Source organism: Hippocampus comes, unplaced genomic scaffold (genome assembly GCF_001891065.2).
Source record: "Hippocampus comes isolate QL1 unplaced genomic scaffold, H_comes_QL1_v1.1 scaffold116, whole genome shotgun sequence".
NCBI lineage: Eukaryota > Metazoa > Chordata > Actinopteri > Syngnathiformes > Syngnathidae > Hippocampus > Hippocampus comes.
Window position 1 is genome coordinate 855,352 of NW_017805120.1, and position 19,531 is coordinate 874,882.

Sequence of the window (19,531 nt, forward strand, 5' to 3'; positions counted from 1 at the left end):
TGGTGTGATGATCTGGCGAACAGAGCTCATTTTTCGGCGAGTGTTTGGAAATGCGCTCCTCTTGCCTTAACATGCCAAGCGTTAAATAGGTCAGTAACATTTCCATCGCTCTTGTCGGCTTTTGTAAAACACACACACGCACACACACACATACGACACGCGGGGGCCCGCATCGGCCGCGTGGACGCAGGCCAAGCGCATTAATGGCAACCAGGCCGAATCGGATGACATTGTTATTGCAGCCCTTCCCGGGAAAGTGCGGCCGGCTGAAAATCTATATTTTGATTTATAGCGCCGTCTGAATTTGCCTTTAGAGCCTTCCGCCGAGGGGGGGAAAAAAACCCGACGGCGATACTCGGAGCAGAAGGGCCTCCCCGCATCATCTGGTTTAACAAAACGCCGGTTCCCCCTCCTGAGAATGTCCACCTGGAGCAGGATATAGCATTACTGTGTTGACTGGAAGCGACTCAAGTGTGAGAAGTGGCTCGCAATAAGAACGGGGAAAGCAACAAGTTAGCAGGCACACTTGTGTTACTCTCTGCCAGGGAGGTCTTCATTGACCACGCGATGGATTTTCACCAAACTTGGCGGACAAGTCGGAAACAAAACAGAAAAGGGTTTTACATTTCCTTTTCTCTTGACAGCGGTGTGCAGTGAACCCCCGTTTAACTCGCGGGGGACACGTTCCAGACATACCGGCAATAGGCGGGAAAAAAAAAAAACCCACAGCAAAGAGATTTAAAATGATCAAAACATTAAAGGTGGATAAATAAAAATATGCGGATTGTCTGCGTTACATGAATGTGGCTTCAAGAGGTGGGACCTGGTGAAGTTTGTACGTCAATTTACAAATTACGACCGGACGGTTTCTGGCTGCCGTTCACCGTCTTCCAGATGACATTTGTCTTTGTTTAACCCACCGATGGATCGGCCCTCACGCAAATGTAAAGACTCCGCTCCATTTGTTTTGCTCAAGCGCGGTGATTTACCGGCGGAGTCCAGCGGCGCGTTAACGAGAGCAGAGTTACGATGCATTCTTGTAATCTCGCTATTTATTATCTGCTTGAAGTGATGATACGGATTCCCTTCTTTATGGTTCGCTTTTTGGTTCGCTATGAACCGCCTTATTTTTCACGGGAGACGGGGCATCGGCCAATTTATCACTGGCGGCTCACATGTGGGGGGGTAAGAGGGAATTGGGCAGGTGGGGGTTGAATGATGGATGGCTCCGGCGGCGTTGTCTGGCGCGCCGGCACCAGCCAAAAGGAATCTAGAAGGTTATCGGAGCGATAAATCCAAAGTTTTCTTTTTTTTTTCCCGACGCGTCATGATGCCACGCCGGCGCTCTTCTAGCCTCTCGCCGTAAGCTGTCAGGAAAACATACAAAAAGACCTGCCGGATAGATAAGAGAGAGGATGGATGAGAGTTAAACTGGCCTTTCATCTCACCGCTCGAGAACCTCGCAGGAACTCGACACAATTGCAGGAAGAAAACTTGGCAAGTACTTTGTTTGCCAAGCCATCAAATTGTCCAAAAAAATGTCCAGATTTGAAACATTATTTAAAATGCAGCGTTCGACACATTTTTAACAAAAAAAAAACAAACAAACAAACAAAAAAAAAAAAACAAGTTTGATCATAATGTGCGTGTTTTTACGAAAAGTGTAAAGTATTCAGCATTGGAGCAAAAAAATCCTTGCACCCGTTTTTGGCAATCTTCTCTCAAAATGTCTATGTGCTTCAAAGTAAATCTCACAAAAATTCATGCAGTGTTTCAATGTGACAGGATGACTTTTGCACGTCCGTGATTAAAAATGTCCCCTGTTTATTTCATTCAATAATCTCTCCTTTCAGTCGCTCTCTTCGTTCAATGATAGGCTGCAGAGAAAGCTGGCTGATTGAATGACGTCCATCTCAAGGTCAGACAGCAGCTAAGAGCTTTTTTTTTTCTCCTTCTCTTTTTTTTTTCTGCTTACCTGTGCAGACAAGCGTAAGCGGAGAAGCTCCTCGTTGATATTTCCATCTGTCAAAGTCTGCAGAGGACATCAAGACGCCCGTAACTCGATAGGAGAACTTATTTATTTATTTATTTCTTCTTATTAAACCCGGACCCGCACGACCAATACTATCCAAAGCCGAATGTCTTGCCTGTCAAAGTAAAATGTCCCAGTGGCCTTTTCAGTCAAGGTGCAGACGATATCAGAGGTCCCTTCCCACGCATTTTCCGGTGTGCACCCGACCCGTCGGATCTCAGGACTGCCTGTTAGTCGTTTTCACGTTTGCTGAATAACTTTGTCTGTATTATTCATTTGAACGGGAACCACAAACCAAAATGATTCCCTCCCAGTCACTAAATAAAAAGGTGATTCGCTAATTGGCAACCTTGCACATCCAAAAACCCTTGCAAAATGCACATTTTTGTTTGCTAAACAACCCCAGCGTCCATCCAGCACACTCATGCAAAAAGAAGCCTGGCATCCTTGAACATAAGGTAAAAAAAAAAAAACGTTTGGAAGTTTATTTCACATTTTATAATCGAAAAAGACAGGTTGTTGTTGTTGTTGTAGCACCTGTCACCATTGCAGCAACACCGCTTTGACTGAATTGATCTTCAGTGCAAATTTGCGTCACCACGATGGCAGCGCGTCAGCACAAACCAGCAGCCAGGCACGAATCAGAATACAATGAGGATCTCTGGGACACAGGCTGGATTCCCCCTTTGAGTGCCGATTGCAGACAAGACTGATCTGAAAGGAAATGAGAGGGAGTGAGAGCGACCCAAGCCTTTGACTGATCATCAGCTCATTATCGTGTTGATCATTCTACTCCCGCCTGCCCGGCTAGTCTTTCACTGGTGCCACCAAAGTGCAAGCTTGCAGAATTTCACTGACTGGTGTCGCAGCCATGAATAGCAAGACCGGAAGCACCGGGACTTGAAATACTGTACATAGATCAAAGCTCACCGCCGAATGAGGACAGGCGGGATAGAAAACGCATGATGCTGAACTGCTGGCATATGTTGACCGAGCACATATTGAATCCGGCCTTCGGTAGACGTTTGGACATTGCTGCCGTAATGAATGTACACACCGTTAGCTCGCGAGCTGCTCTTTTTTTAGAAGCATCAAACCACAGGATAGGAAGCTTGGAGAGACGCCCACCCGGTCTCTTCCGGACCACCTTCAGATGGCGACGCTTTGTTTGTGAGTCTTCTGTCAGCCTCCCCGCGAGAGCGTCGTTACATCGGAATTGCATCATTAATAGTGCAGAAATAATTCCGACAACTGGCAAAGAACACATTGACCCCAGGGGGGGACTGAAAGTGAGACCATTATGGCATCATCTACATACAAAAGTAATCTCATAGCTTAAAGCGGTGTTTCACAACGTTTATTGAGCGAAGGCACATATTTTATTTGAGAAAAATCTCACAGCACATCACCAGTGGAAATATCGCAAAGTATGTATAGTGAGTTTCGTTCCCGACGAATCGATTCCAAGCCCTAATTCGAATCAACCCCAAAATGCATGCCCACTTCCACCCCGCACACAATCGCTCGGCATCATACCGCGATATCGCCGTTTGAACAGAGGGAGGTCAACCGATACTGCTCGCTGGCTATTCACGCTTTGCCGCAACCCCAATTATAGCGCGGCACCCGAGGCGGGAACGGGCCGACGCGCAGGCAGGCGACTTCATTATCCGGGCGGGCTGCGCCGGTCTAAATCAAGCAACAGCTGAGACGAGCGTTGCGCGGGCGGCGTCAACTGAAGTACGCAGATTGTTCTTGAAAAGGCGTTTGGATGTTGGGGGTTGAGTTAAGCGCTCATGCGACACTCTTGCCTGTCATTACACTTGAAGCCGGTGATTCCCAACCACCACGCTGCGGCGCAACGGTGCAGCAAATGAGACAATTCACCTAATTAATCTGAAAATGATTAACTACAGGTATGTGGTAGTTCATTTATCTGTGGCAGTGATGTGGAGTGACTGGTTGAACAAAGGCACGTTTAACCCGTGGGTCCAACTGTTGCCCATTTACTCAGAAAAAAAAAATCTGCCCAACCGAACAGGACCCCATGTCCGTTTGTATGTTGAATAACAGGAGTTTTTCAAGTTGGGAAAAGTTCTGTCGGAATTGATGAGCATTCCTGGGAATAAACCAAACTGGAGCTTGGTTGTGATGCACGTGTGCGAGGAGGCGATCGCATCTGTTGTGCATGGATGTCTGCCGATGACAAAACCAAGTGTTGGATGTGAAACCTTTCCATGAAATGACTTTGACTCCCCACTTCATTCCCCTGTGGAAAGTTTCCAGGTTGGAAGACTTCCAAAAATTCCCTTTCTTCACTTCCCACGGAAAATTACCGGTAATTTTCCAACCCTTTTGGAAAGCTGAAAAGCGACATTATCACATGTAATTTGTGAATGGAGACGGATTCTCCCCAGGGCAGAAATGGAACACGTATCTTTGCAGACAATTCCTTCTTATCTATTGCTGCTTTGTTTTTATTAGTGTAGGAAGGCAGCCTCTGGCAAAAAGCAGAGGTGTTTTGAATTTTTCGTGTGTGTGTGTGTTTGTCAGGCTTCTTCTCTGCGTGGGCGCACCGTGTACTCATGCGCATGTCAGTGTATGTGTGCCTGTTAACGACCCTGCAAAATGACAAGCTGAGTTGGCAGTGAGAGTACAGCCGAGGGTCATAGAGGGAGAGGAAGAGGAGGAGGAGGAGGTGAAGACGAAGGGCGCTGCTGTGATTCACCACGCTGTCATCAGAGGGACACGGGGTGGCTGGACGTCGGTGGGGCGGGCTGGGGGCTCGGTGCCCGTCATGCATTCCCACCTGAGTGGCCGGCACATGTCGTTATTTACAGCCTAACCTTGGGCTCTCATCACGGCGACGGCAGAATCAGATTGGACTTGACGTGTACCCGAGCCGCTGACCTTGACAAGCGCGAGGCGCCTGCAGCAAAGAAGGTTAGAGCGGGAAGAAGAAGGAGAAGAAGAAGAGTGCACTTGTGTTGGCTTTCGCCGGCAATTTGCGCGTGCACGTTTACGGAGGGGAGCCGGGAGGGGGAGTGGATGGATGGCGGTCGGCCTGATCGACGAAAGCAGCAGCGGAAAGGACACTCTTGTCGACCTGCCCCCGTCTTTCCATTTAAACACGAGTCATCCGGGAGCTTTACTGTTTATTTGGGAGTGGAAAAAATACCACGGCCCTCAAAATAAAGAATACAAATACTAAGAATAACAAAATGCCTGGACTGACAGTTCTGAGGATTTAAAATAAATAAATAAATAATCGTCACCTCACAAAATAGCGTATGACTCCAAGAAATGCCCCAATACAAATTTCATGACACTTCAACATTTCGTTTCCCGAGCTTTTGACAAATCTTGTGAGGCTTCAAGCATTGTCCCAACGAAATCTTTTGAGATTTCAGTCTAACAGGTATCACAAGAGTTTGAAAACAACACAGAACAAATCTTTTGTGCGACTTCAGCACATTTTAGCAGACTTAAAAGAAGTTTGCGGGACTCCAGCAGATATTGTTGAAGCCTCAGCGATTTCTGCGAGTCTTCATCAAATGTCGGGAGACTTCAGAAAATCTTTGTGTGACACTTCAGTGCAGTTGGGAAAACTTGAAAAGAAATCTTGTGAGACCTGGGCATTATTTGTGCAACAAATCTGGCGAGACTTGAGCAAATGCCGCAAGACTTCCATTTATATCTTCAGACTCTCTTGCAAGACTTCAGCGTATGCCAATGAGACTAAAACGTCACATCATGAGGGTAAAAAAAAAAAATGTTTACGGAGTGTATTCAGGTACAAGGAGAGGCAGTGTTTGTGTAAGCGAGGACGAGGCCTTGAGTTATTCCACTTGTATGAATAAAATGAGCCTACGATTACGGCAGAGGCTCCCCAATGACAGCAACTCCTTTGCGTGCACACTCCAGTCTTGTTCACGATGGCCCTTGAACACTTTTTTATTTTTTATTTTTTTTTTGTGCCCACCCCAGTGGATGATCCAGAAACCCCACAAGGTGGCGACCTTCTTCGGCTGCATCGGCACCGACCGTTTCGGCGAGATCCTGAAGAAGAAGGCGGAGGAGGCGCACGTGGACGCCCGCTACTACGAGCAGAGCGAGGAGCCCACCGGCACCTGCGCCGCCTGCATCACCGGCGACAACCGGTCAGTTGTCGCAAACTACAGCCGATGCCTCAGCTAACTTGGTGAACAGACGCGAACAAAATACGTCCGGGTGGCAAGGGACGAGCTTCCTTTCATGGCACAGTTTGTAAACCAGCCCTTTGATATTCTTGGAGCAAGTTGTGATGTACCGTTTTTATCGCTGGCTGCTCTCGTCCTCCACGTCAGTTTGCGTCGAATCGTGTAAGGAGCCCTAAAAATCACATTCCTGAAATTTTGCAACCCTGCATGTCATTTCCTCTTTCCTCATTGAGATCCCTTAAATGAGATCCCTTTTGAAAGGCAGCGAGCGCTTTGTGCCGTGGCACCTGCTCTCTCATCAAGTCGCTCTGATTGTTGCACTCGCACTTTGATAGGCGCTCATAAAGAGGCCGCTTTGGAGGGGCTGCTAGCTAATGGCCCGTGTTAACACAATGCCACCTGCCTCTCTTTATATCCGCCACTCCCAACTAAACACCACCATCAGCACTCACAACTCAAGTGTTCATGATGGGCTGCTTTTTTCTGTTGTAGTTGTCGTCACGTCACCCCCTCACGTTGATGCGTTTCCGTGTTGGCAGCTTATCGTTAGCCGTAAAAACACAATTTCCACTTGTGAGAAATGGACATGATGCATTGGATTGGATCCGTATCGTTTCCTATTGCAATATAGTATCAATACATGAGTCCAAATAAGAAAATTGTCACTATAATATTGATACTGTGACCATATTTGTAATTTTTTTTAAACCTATGATACAGCACTGATGTCAGTGTCCATTTTCACTTGAACGAGCAGTTTCTTCATTTTTTTTCTAGTTGCAATGAAGCACAAACACACCGGGACAGATTTGTACAATGCTTATGACGTGTGCGCCAGGTCCTTGGTGGCCAACCTGGCTGCAGCGCAATGCTACAAGAAGGAGCAACACCTGGACCTGGACAGCAACTGGGAGCTGGCCACCAAAGCCAAGGTCTACTACATCGCAGTAAGTGTCAGCCTGGCCATAAATGTCGGTCCACATGGGTAAGACAATAGCAGCTTCGTTCACCGCCTGCCTCCACATTATTGCCGCGTATTGCCTTCATTCATCCCTTAGAACCGCGACACGAGGCAACAGGTGCTGCTCCAGTAACAAACGGAATGTGCTTTCAAGGCAAAGGAACGTTGATACATCAAAAGAAATTTCAGAGCGATACCGATTCCCTCGTCTCGCCGATATCAAGCACTCGTATTGATATTTGACTCGCCTTCGAAATTGGGCGCGTCTCAATTGCGATATTTTGTTGCCCTCCTCGAGGACCACCCTCATATCGACATCAAAGATGGTCTGTCAATGTTGTAAAAGAAGGCGCCCTCCCTCCTTTTAGCCTGGACGACTCATTAGCAAGCGCGGCGCAATCTCTGTCAACTGGCATCCGAGCCAAATGGTGCACGGGTGGGATGGGGGGAGTTAAGCTTCTGTGGGATTTGAATTGGGGGTGGGTGACAGGGCGGGCGGTGCGAAGTGGGCCCACAAATGGGTGTTTGAACAACTCCTCGCGCGAAATGCGACAAATCATCACGACACATGCACTGGTGTTGTATTTGTTATATGATCGACGGCCGGTGCCAGCTGCTGCTACATTGGTGCGATTGGATCAAAGGATCATCCTCATGGCTGGTGACGGAAGCGAAGGGAGCAGGCAGGCAGGCAGGCAGCGCTGGCGTTTCCCACAAAGAGAGAGAATGTTGAAGCGCTGCCAAATGCTCAGTGGCAGGCTGTTGCTAGGAAATGTGGCTCCTTAGGCAAAGCATTGCACAAAGAGTAATATCAAAGGCGGGAGAGGATGGGGAGGGGTGGACGCTTTTTTTTTTTTTTTTAGGGTTGGGGGGGGGGGGGGGTAATAGCTCAGTAACTGACTCCAGACCGACATAATATCCACATTTTATGCGAGTGTCCAAACGGCATCAGGAGACAAACGGAGATGATGCCAAAGTTTTGTCACGCTGTTGAGATTTGACACTCGTTTGTCGAAACTGTATTGCGACAGAAAAACGACACTCAGACGGACATATCGACATTTGGAAACCTGTATTGATCCGGTATCTGAAAAGAAAACGATATGGTGCGACCCAGCGTGGCTGTTTTCTACCACCCCTGCTAGACATGTGACGCTTGCATATCGATGTTGTGTTTTCACAATAGAAGACATTTCAAACGATACAGCGCCATCCAGGATCGATGTTTTCTCTCACCCCCCTACCGGACACGAATGAAATCGATAGTGTGGCGGAAGATGAAACAATACGAGACATGACGCTATTGCTATTTGGTCCCAGCCGTGCAGTCAGCGTCAGACAGGGAGCCTGATGTATTGATGTATTGTGTGAGTGACTCTAATTGCTCGGGATGATGTGTTCATGCTGGCCCAGTTAGCCTCCTTCCCTCCCTCCCGTCCTTCCTCTCAATGCCACTCACCCCCTCATCCCCCCCAGTGTGAACACTCCCCCACCTCTTTTCCATGTTCTTCTTTTATCCACTCTGCAGCATCACCACCAGCTTGTTTTTCTTACCGCTGAGCGCTTTGCCCTGTAATTTGATCTCCACTCGTTGGATGCTTCCTTCAGCTTGCCACTTTGAATTAATCTGCCTGCCATGCATAGGCACAAATAAAATATAGATGTATTTTAAAATAAACAAATAAATAAACAACGTCCACCTTCCAGCCACATAGGGGAAAATGATGAAGCGGGAGGGCGGTAGACGAGTAGGACAATTGGCTGTAAAAAGGCCCCGTTAATTACCGGCGGGCGCAGATGGTCTGAAAGAAGCCAAGGAGAGATGGAGGAGACACCGGCCTCTGCCAACTGGCTCCAGAGAGAGAGAAAACGGCTAAACTACCGCTCGCTAGCAGCAAAACATCAACAATGCCCACGTGAGAAAAGCTTTGTTTTCAACCCTTGGAAAAATTCAAGTCAGGTCGGAAGGTAAACTCATCTCGACGTCCACGCTGTGGATTGTTTGTACCGCTAACATCTTTGATATACGTGTCAAATACGGACATCACGTCTAATGTTCATATAATAACCCCCACCCCATCCCGCTAACCACCCAGTCAAGGGGCAACCACGGGGACGATTAGCAACCACGTGCAGCCCGAACTCAGGACAGCGTCCTCACGCTGACCTTGAGCTTCCTCGCCACCGCTGTTTGTCTCCGGCATTGCTTTTCCTTCCGCCTCTTCCTTCTTCCTCGCCACTCTGGGCCACTCTATGCTATCACACACTTTGGTCCTTCCATGTTGGGAGGGGAACACAAGGCTAAAATACAGCCATGGATGGGAAGGGTGGGAGGAAAAAAAAATGTGGTGGTTGGGAGGGAGGGCAAAAACTGGCAGTCTCCCCGCTTTGTTTGCAGGCGATCAGTTACAGTGCCGCTTGCCCACCAAACTGAATCCCCGCCGCATTTACATGCCAAGTTGGACTTGTGGCCAGGCTTATTAAATACATTTGTACATCGTTTCATCCCCGTTCAAATCGACTCTCCCGAGGGTCAACATTCCTCACGTGTTTTTGTTTGTGCAAGCTGCTCGGAGGGTTGCCAATCTCTGCAATCCTTTTTTTTTTTTTTTTTAAGTTAAATTTTTTATTTTTGGGTGGGGCGGCAACAAGTGACGAGCGCCAGGTTGGATTCGATTTTCGAGCGAGATGATTCAGTTTGGCGCAAATTCCCATTGACATTTCCCCACCCCGATGAGTGAGTCATTTGCCGCTTGTGTGTTAACACTGTGTTGCAAGCGAAAATGATACCGTTACCTTATTTTTTTTTTCCGACTCCTATCAAGATGGACACTGACCGGACACTGACCGTCTCCATTTGGTCCCGAACCGGCAAAGCCCGCATGGTCAGCTCCCCCTTCAGTTTTGCCAATTGCATCAATAATATAATTCCCTAATTGCCTGCACGCATGTCTTGCTGAATCCCCAACGACAGCATCGCGCTAAATCGGCATGTGTGGCCAATTACGGAATTTCAATCAAGCCTAATAAGAGGCGTTTAGGCGTTCAAGTGTCTGTCTTTTTCCGGCAATGTTAAACACACGCGTGGGAGCGTTGTTGTCATCGGTGGGGGTGGCGAAGGGGTGCGCGGCTGGGCTACACCTGCCTAATTGAGTGGTAATGAGCTGTCGGGAGTATAGCGTAGGGGAGCAGGGGTGGGATGCGCGGCCCCTCAGGCATGAGGGAGCACAAGCTCATGCTAGCTACAGTAACAAAGTACAAGCACTCTGCTACTGTGCTTTTACGTTTGTTGTCGTTGTGCTGATATTAGTTTTAATGATATTGACATATATCCGTTAGAGCAGAGATAATTACTTTGTATCTCATCAAAGGTGTAATTGTACCACGCCGGACAAGTAAAACAAATAAACAATAAACTGTTGCGCCTGTCTATCATCATAAAGTTGAACGAAAACATGTCATATGTCTGTCTTCACCGAACTAAAACTAAGAAACAAAAAAATGTCATAACTGCACCACGGGAATAAAACCCGAAAACAAGAAAATGGCGTCCTGCTGTCTTTTACCACAGAAGTAAAATAACGTTTAAAAAAAAAAGTAAGTGTCCATCACCACCGCAGCAAAACAAAGAAACGAGGAAAATACCATCGGTGTCCATCACCACCGAAAAAGGGAAAAAAAAAGGAGCAAATGCCATCGTGGTCCATCATCACCCCGGCAAACATAAGAAGTGAGAAAAACACAGCAGTCAATCATCATCACCGCACAAGTCAAAAGGAAACATGAACAAGTGGCGCCGCGTTTGACGACACGACCGCGTCTTTCATCTCATTCTCAACTCTTCGCGCAAGCAACGGTGCATCAGTGTGGCACGACCAGTCGGCCATCTGCGTTTGCTTGAGCAATATGGTTGATCACTTCTGTATGGAAGCACTTACAAGTTGGCTTTTGCTGTTGTTGCCAGCGCCATAATTTGATCCACCAGGGAGAGAAATGCTTTAATCCTCTGCATCTTGGGCGATCGTCGCCTGGCCAAAAGGGCCGCTCATGTTTGGGGCGGGGGGGCTCTGGCGGGCCTCCAGGCTCTTGTTCAGATGATGGTGTGACATCGTTCCAACACTTTTGCTTCATCCTGGGTGTCCTTTTTCACCCCAGATGACTGCGTAGGCATCTGCTCCGATGCGGTGCGTCGACTTGATGCCGTTTTTTTTTTCTTTTCCCCTCACGTCGTCGCTTTTCCTCGGCTTCAGCCGGTCTTACTACGTCGTAGAATGGGCTCCCGCCCGCCCACCGTCGGCGCGAGCTTTAATTGAATCGACTTGAGTAATTATTTGCCGAGTAATACCGAGGCGAGGGAAAATAAATAGCCACTTTGCGGCGGCGAAGGATGCCTGATGGCCATGTGTTGATACTCTCACCAGGGAGTGCGGGGAACCTGCTTGAGCGGGGCTGAGTGTCTGATTAAGATTCACTCGGCACCGTTTGAGGAGTGCGCGTCTCCTGGGCACAAAAAGATGGCGAGTTAGAGTGCCGGGCCGCCTTTTTTTCACGATGGCGCCTGAGCTTCGATGGAATCGATATCAGCGAATGCAGTTGGACCGCGACGTTCGTTGGGCTCAAATGTCATATGGTTTGCAAATAGATCAGCTCTTTCAGGAAAAAAAGATGGCATAAAAATGTGGATGTTGCGGAAGCATATTCATATTTTTTTTTTGTTGGTACCGTGGCGGTAAGTTAAACATGGCTTCGAGGGGGTGCAACTAAGACTGATTTGATTTGGAAAATGGGTTCTGAAATTGTTGCATCCTTGAATCGTGTGGCACCACATGCATGGGGATTGAATCGTCTTATGAGAGATCAACACCAGATATAAACCAGTTTGAGTTTGCCGATGATTTGTTATTTCTTCAAATTTCATTCACTCTGGGTTCGGCTAAGGGGAGCTTTGACGTGTTGTTGCGTATTATTCGACCAAATCTACAGCCTTACCATATCAAATAGAATCGTAATCCCCCTGAACCGAATCGAATCGTGATACGTTTTTTTAAATCGCCGTCCTTGAATCGTGTGGCATGTCGGTCACCGTGATCATAAAGCGTGTGCTTAACAGATGTTGAACTTTGCGATTATCCCCCCCCCCGCCCCCTTTTTTTTCCTCCTTCTCCTTATTTTTAACGCTCCCGCTTTCTGTTTATGTTTTGTCACGAGAGCCTCGCAGCCCGTTTGGCCTCCCTCCACACTCAACTGCCAATACCTTTCATTGACGAGGAGAAGCGATCGCCTCGTAATGTTTACAGCCGGCTTCGCGTAGCGTCTCATTACCCCGGCGGGCCATTACTTTGCATTGTTAACGGCAGTCAAGTTTGACCCGACGTCTGTAACTCTTAACCTTTTTCCCCTGATGTCTTTGAATGCATCTCGAGTGGAGGAGGATGACATTTTTGCTCTGTTGTCATGGAGACTGCTCACATGCCACCATGTGACTAAATATAGCGCCTTGGGTGTTTTTTTTTTTCTTCCCCCCCTCCCCCCCTTTCTCACACACACTGCCGATCTACTCGAGCCGTGCGCACACACACACGCTTGCATTTCCAATTTCGCCAAACCTTTGCCGGGCGGAACTATCGAGACACCTTTTCCTGAAACCTACTGCTTGTCAAAATGGAATAATGAATCCAGGAGTTGAAATAATATTCAGGGAAAACTGGTTAACTGTGTGGTATTTGCTGTCGAGGGTCTACATTTTAACAACGGTTGTGTTGGCGCTCTGTCGATAAAATGGGCTTGACCCGACACTTGCGGCACTTCGACATAGATTGCAAAAAGCCGTGCTGCTGTATTTGGCCTTTGCTTGGTTCGACGTCAAAGGCAAAGTTGGCCAAAATTGTTTCTTGCAGTTTTGCGGTGATTCTCCCAGTCATTAAATGCAAAAAAATTTTAAATTGCCCGTAAGAGAGGGAAAAAAAAAGTTGCCCCCCCCCCCCCCCCCCCCCCCCCCCCTGCCATCGAGTCTCATTTTGCTCTCTTTAATAAATGGTAAAGCGTGTCTACTGAGAGATTGTTTTCCGATGATGTTTGTTCCTTGCTGCTTGGGAGGCTTCACAGCTTCTTGTCATGCAACATTTGGACTGTCTGGAAAGTGTCGAAATGTCCAACCACACACGAAATAACATCTTAACCTACTTCTTCTTCTTCTGTGCTGGCTTCCTTTTGGTCCCTGCTACCCAATTCTAACAAGTTGCCTGTAATCTATTTTTCATATGTCGCCCCGTTGGCTCTTTTTATTACTTTTTATTAGGGCCCGAGCCTGCCGTACGAAGGCGCTTGTGAAAGTTTTGCGTCTTGTCGTCGTTATTCTTTCGAAGCTAATTTGAGGGTTTTGCCACACTCCAAAACTCACAGGCGTGAAACCGCAAAAATGTAGAAAGTACTTTCACTTTGCAACACGACATTTGGGAGTCTTGTGTATTTTATTTGCATTTATTTATATCCAGGTAAGGTAATTGAAAACAGATTCTCATTTGCAATGCCAACCTGGACAGCAAACGTAAACAAAGCAAAATAAAAGTAAGCATGTGGCTAAGATTTTAAACGATTTTATCCAGACCAATGAGGTGATTTGTATTATTTGCTCAAAAAAACAAACAAAAAAAAAACCTCCTTTCGGGAATCTGTACTCTAGTGCCATTGGTTATGCTGGTGCCCAGAGCCTTGAGGGCATTGGCGGCGGGGGGGCTCTTGCATTGTTTGCCAGAGCATCTGCAAGTCCGCGGGACATTGCGATTAGCGCCCGCCTGCTTGAACATCATGACCGCATCCCGCCAAACAAGACTGTCGGCCGCGGTAAATAAAAAGCAGACCTCGAGTCCTTTTGATGCTCCACATGTGCGTGCCTTTGTCGCAGATGCTGTGGCGCAATCACAGTGGGGAGGGGCGGCGGCGGGCAATCACAACAATAACATCGGCCCCCTTTTGACAAAGCCCCCCCCGGCCCTTGATTGTCAGAAGATGTAAGCTGACTCATGCATACAAGAAGGGCATGTATCCCTGCGAGCGAGGGGGGGCCAAAAAGGGAAAAAAAATGGGGGGGGAACTTTGCTTTTGCCTGGATTAATTATTAGTGCTTAACTTGGCATTGCTATTTATTTCTATAATCGTTGGCAGTTTCAGTTCATTCAAGACCTGTGAGCCACATGCTCAATTGATGCCAACACATGATGATGCAGTATCTTCTTATTTTTAGGTTTCATAAAGGGCCCTCTCAAAAACAACAACAAAAATGCTTCTTTGTTTCTAATGCCAACTACAACTATTTAAAAAATTCTGCCCCTGAAGCTAGTTTGACGTATGAAATTTGGTATGCGCAACCACGAGTAGAGCCACAACAACAACAAAAAAAAATCTCAAGAACACACTGTCTGAAATCGCGCTGGAAGTCTGCCTTTTTGCTTTGAAGCGACCATTTTAGACTGTTTTGGAAAAATGAATTGTTAGAAAAATGAATGAGTTAGAGACCCAAAATCTGTAATTTTGCTTTGAGGACAATGTTTTAGCGTGCTTTGCGTTCAAAAGTGAACTCGAAATGTTGTCCAATTACAAACATGTCCCTCGTATACTTGACAGATGATACCACAATAAACTTTGAGAACTTAAAAAAAAAATGCTTTGTATGCATGGCCTCTGAGTCATAGCATGCCACCTCGCTTTAATTAATCAATTCACGTCTTCCTCTCTTGTAATTCCAACATTAGTTTTTCATCCCCGGTCGAAACAAGAGCCAATTGATTATTTCCCATCAGCGCTGGAGAAATAACACGCCTCCCCTCTAATTGGTTTGTTTATCATGAGCAACAGACTGCGGCCTTGTTTGGACGCTGGCAGGCATCCATTGCAACATGCCCATTATTCACCTCGGGAGGAAAAGGAGGAGTGAGCTTGATGTCCCGTCCGCCTGTCACTCTCACCGCTGACGTGACGGCGCCTGCCAAGGTGGATTTGTTACGGGAAGAGTACATTTGGGATTGAGTTAAGGACGGTGGACGGAAGGATGCAGATTTTCATCCAAATGCCAACGATGGAAAGAATACGGCTTCTTGTGTAATTGATCACGTTCATGTTTCCATCTCACGGTGCTTAGCAATATTGCCTTCCAATATCAGCATCATTTTTTTTTTCACAAAAATCCAATTTTAATTGACTTCCCCCCACCCCCCTCCCATTTTGGCAGTTATTGCCATACAGTAGACGGCGTGCTATCAGGCCAAATCATCATGCTCTTGACACGTTGCGCTTTTAATATTAGCGATGCGAGACTATCCCGCTGAAAGCAACATAAACGGATTAACGCAGCACTTCTCCTTTCGGAAATAATGCCCTTTTATCGAGCCGATTTGACACGGGGGGGAAGACTAATGATGATATTGAATGGCGCCAGAATGTCGCATCATCCCGCCGTCCGAATGAGCGAGCGAGCGAGCGCCCTTGCTATTTGCATTCCGCCAGATCAAAGCCTATTGATCGGGCTCGCCCAGGCGCTGGCTACTTTTTCCCTCGGCCGCAATACTCGATCAGGGGGTGTCCTGCGGCTAATGGCCGCCATTTCCCCGCAGGCCAGATGACACGCTCGCTTCAGCGTCAAACTCGCCGCTCAATTACCATGCAGGAAACACGATAATTGTGATTCATTCGGGCCCTGTCAGTCGGCGTTGACAGGGATAAATGTTTACAATTGCCTATAGTCATTTTTTTAAACCGGGGGGTGTGCAGACCTTTCTGCTTGAGTGCCACGTGTGATTTTTTTTTTTTCCTTAGATGAACAGATGGGGCAGCTCATTCCTAGATGATATATTGACACTTGTGTGTTGGTACTGTATCACAAGAGAATAGATTTGCGACAGCGCAGTTGCGATATGTACTCAGTTATGATAATGATATGTTACACTTGTTTGGATCCTATGTAATAAAAAGAAAACGATGCGGTTCTTGACAGGAGTGAATATCTGTCCCACACATGTCGGTAGTCTATTTGACGCCGGTACTGTACTGTATATCATTATTATCTCGCAGTTATGACAGTCCCAACAGCTCATCACAGCAAATATATCATTTTTTTTCTCTCCATTCAGACGTGCCAATCACTTTGTACTCTGGACAAAAGCCCCGGGAACCTCTCAGAGCCGTCGCCATGGCGCTGTCCCATTCAAATAAGAAACATTTCCCCCGGATGTTCCACAGCGGCGCACCCCCGTCCTCCCTGCCTTCCTCCCTCTCTGCCCAAATCACCTGCCTTTACATTTTCCGCGTGAAGTGGCTAAGACGAAATAAGTTTTCTCCACGAGCGGGGAGAAAGTTGAAAAGAAGAACTCTTTCCCTTGATTTTCTACTTGGAGCACTTTTCACTGAATTTCCTGGAGTGATAAGAGCTTAGCCAATGTAATCCTCACAGGACCTTTCCTTGGCATGCCAGGAATCAAGAAATCCTTTTCCTCTCCGAGAGACACGAGTGTGTTTGGAACACAAACTAACAATACAATTGTGAAAAATGGGGTGGGGTGGTAGCGCGAGGGAATTTTTCAACAGCACTACAATTTTAAATGAAAATGAAACCAAACAGATAAAAAAAAAAAAATACTCTTATTTACTTGAATGGACACATATATGAGAAGAAAATTTAAACAAAATCAAATCTTATTTTCTTCATGAGGTTGGTGGCCACGCTACACCCAAAATAGCTCCTTTCAAAAGAAAACAAAAATGAAGCATATCTCGAAAATGCACAAAAGTTAAAAAAAAATTCTCAAAAGTCAGCAGGCAAGTCTGAAGAGTCAAGTCATGTGACTCGAGTCCTCCGCCTTTCGTATGCAGTCCATTTGAAATGAACGTAACTCGTCGGCAGTAGACAAAAACACGACCAAAAAAAATTGCCGCTCATTTCAAATGAGCAGAGTTGATTTAAGGCGGGGAGCTCTTCAGGCATGGTCACAAAAAAAACTATGCGATACGTACACTGATTCATTTTCCAGAACAGTTTGAACATCTCTCCCTTGTTTCCGTTTTTAGCTCAACTGCTGAAAATATTCCGCATCCCTGGTGAACAAAAACAAACGTGTGTGCACTGAGCAGCAGTATCACGGGCAGCCATTTAAAGAGGCGTGAGGAACGGCAGGCGGGCGTCGGCTCAGCCTCTCGCCGGGTGGTTGCTCGCATGTGGTCGACACATTTTTGCATCTTCAAACACAATATGTCCAACAGAGTCACAGCGACATGTGACAACGTAACCGGAGTGTGCGTTTCCTCCCTGCGAGGAGGCTTCATGGCAAGTAAACACGCGGCAGGTGGTAGTTGGCGTGCGCCGCGCGAGGAAACCGACTAAATCGGCGAACCGCACTTAAAATGTAGGGATTGAAAGCGCTGACGGTGGGGGTCTGATCAGAGTACGGCTTTCTAAAACGTGCTGTAGCCACGGCAAGCAAAAGAATAGTCTCAAAAAGTTTGATTCTGCCTTTTCCTGATTTTTTTCTAATCAGCAGTGGAACAAACTCCAGCATTCTTTCTTCCAGTGGACTCACAAACTGTGCTGATCTCGTACCTAAAATGGGGCACTGGTGCCATCTACTGGTGGTTGTGCATCAGTAAAGTTGTTTGTTAAAGTTGAACATGTATCGTGGAGCAGAGTGAGACGCTCCTCCCACCCTTTCCCCGTTGAAAAACGTAATTGACAAGTATACTCGTCAATGGAAGCTTGGTCGGGTTTTGCCATCGCAAGCCGTCCCATGGTGAACTGAACCGAGTTCCAAGGGTTGAGCTTGCACGTAGGCGGAGCGAGTGAATATGCAATTCATGGCCCTGCGTGGCCCTTTTTGGTGTCTGGAAGAGAAGCTTAGCCGAGGGACTCGGCAGCGGCTCATGAAAAATGCATCTGCCGTTTTTTGAAATGTATTTATATTTAAAGTCTTTGCCTGTGATCGTCGTTTCATATCGGATCCGTGTGGCGTCAGCGCTCCGATTAATTATTGAGCAGAGTGCAGTTGAGGGGACAATATTGACGCGAAAAGGCCGTATTACTCAACTGACGATGATGATGAAATATAAACAAGAGACTATTAAGGCTGCATTTCATGTTTAGATGGGTGAAAGTCATTCTTTACACAAACCAATGCAATCCCGTTAACGTTTCACTTTAAACTCCTTTGCTTTTTGTTTGACATTTTTATTCGCTTCCACTAGGCGGTGCTGCTTTCTCCCCATTCCGAGCATGCAGCAAAATCCCGCAGCATTTACTGTACCGTGTTCTGCGTTGGTGCCTCACCACTGAAATGGGAAGTGTGTGTGTGTGTGTGTGTGTGTGTGTGTCGAGCATTCACGTTCACGCGCCGACTAATTCAATAATCAAGAGTTAAAATCCCCCCAAAATATAATTATCCTCCCTAGAGGTGGTCGCAGTCATTGGAATTAGGTCACCACATCTTCATCGTATTCTACGTGCTGCAATCTGATACCGTTGCGAGCATTTGGGCGCGCGCACACCCACCAAAATATCTTTGAGCGCAGCCCTCATTAAAGCTGTTGGCACTCAGCCCAATGCAAGCAAACATAAACAACAATTTTAGTTGATGCGTTCTGCTCCATTTTTGCGCTTCCATTTCGCATGAATATCATTGTCGGCTTCTCGCAGTGTCTGGTGGAAAGATGGAAGTGGCCCCGGCAACTTTTGTCGGAACGTTGGCAGTCGCGATTGAATCCCTGACTGTTGTGCGACGGTCAACAAGAGTCGAAAGGGATGCGGCAATTTAACACGGAGCGCTCCTGAAGTGGTCGCCCGCTCGACACAAAATGGCCCCATCCTATTAAAAACATGACAGATTGATGATGACGTTTGTTTAACCTCTTTTATAATCAAATCGCGGCGGTTCAAGGAGACTCTCTGCTGGTGCATTACGGTGGTGATTTACATCCGGCTCGGCTGCGCACCCCCGTTTGAGGCCGCTTGGCACGTGCGCGCAGGAGATGGAGCTACACTTTTTCAATTTGTCACATTACAGGGTCTGTAATTTATGTCATAGGAGCAAAACTCATTTTTGAGAAAATCGCAAACCCACAACGCTACTGTATTTTAATATTAGACAACATATAATTATTATTATTTTTTTTTAATGTGGTAAAATGTTTGCAATCCACTGCAGTGGAGAATGCAGTTGGGAATGTGGCCTGACTTGAAGCACCTCTTTCCCATGGCTCCTCCGTCAGGTACAAATAACCAAGATGTGAAAAAGTTGACGACATGTCAAACGTGGTCACATACACTCCTACTAACCCCCCCTTCGCCCCCCACCCCCCCCC

The 19,531-nt window shown here is 46.9% G+C and overlaps 1 protein-coding gene across 2 annotated transcripts in view; it reads left to right on the top strand.

Annotated features, from left to right (window-relative positions):
• LOC109513409 (adenosine kinase-like) overlaps positions 1-19,531 on the top strand; it is a 61,799-nt gene that overhangs the window by 21,435 nt on the left and 20,833 nt on the right. For both annotated transcript variants that reach the window (XM_019865890.1, XM_019865891.1), the window contains exons 5-6: positions 6,020-6,192; positions 7,070-7,178. In XM_019865890.1, the coding sequence (XP_019721449.1) occupies positions 6,020-6,192; positions 7,070-7,178 (282 nt within the window). The remainder of the gene's footprint in view (positions 1-6,019; positions 6,193-7,069; positions 7,179-19,531) is intronic.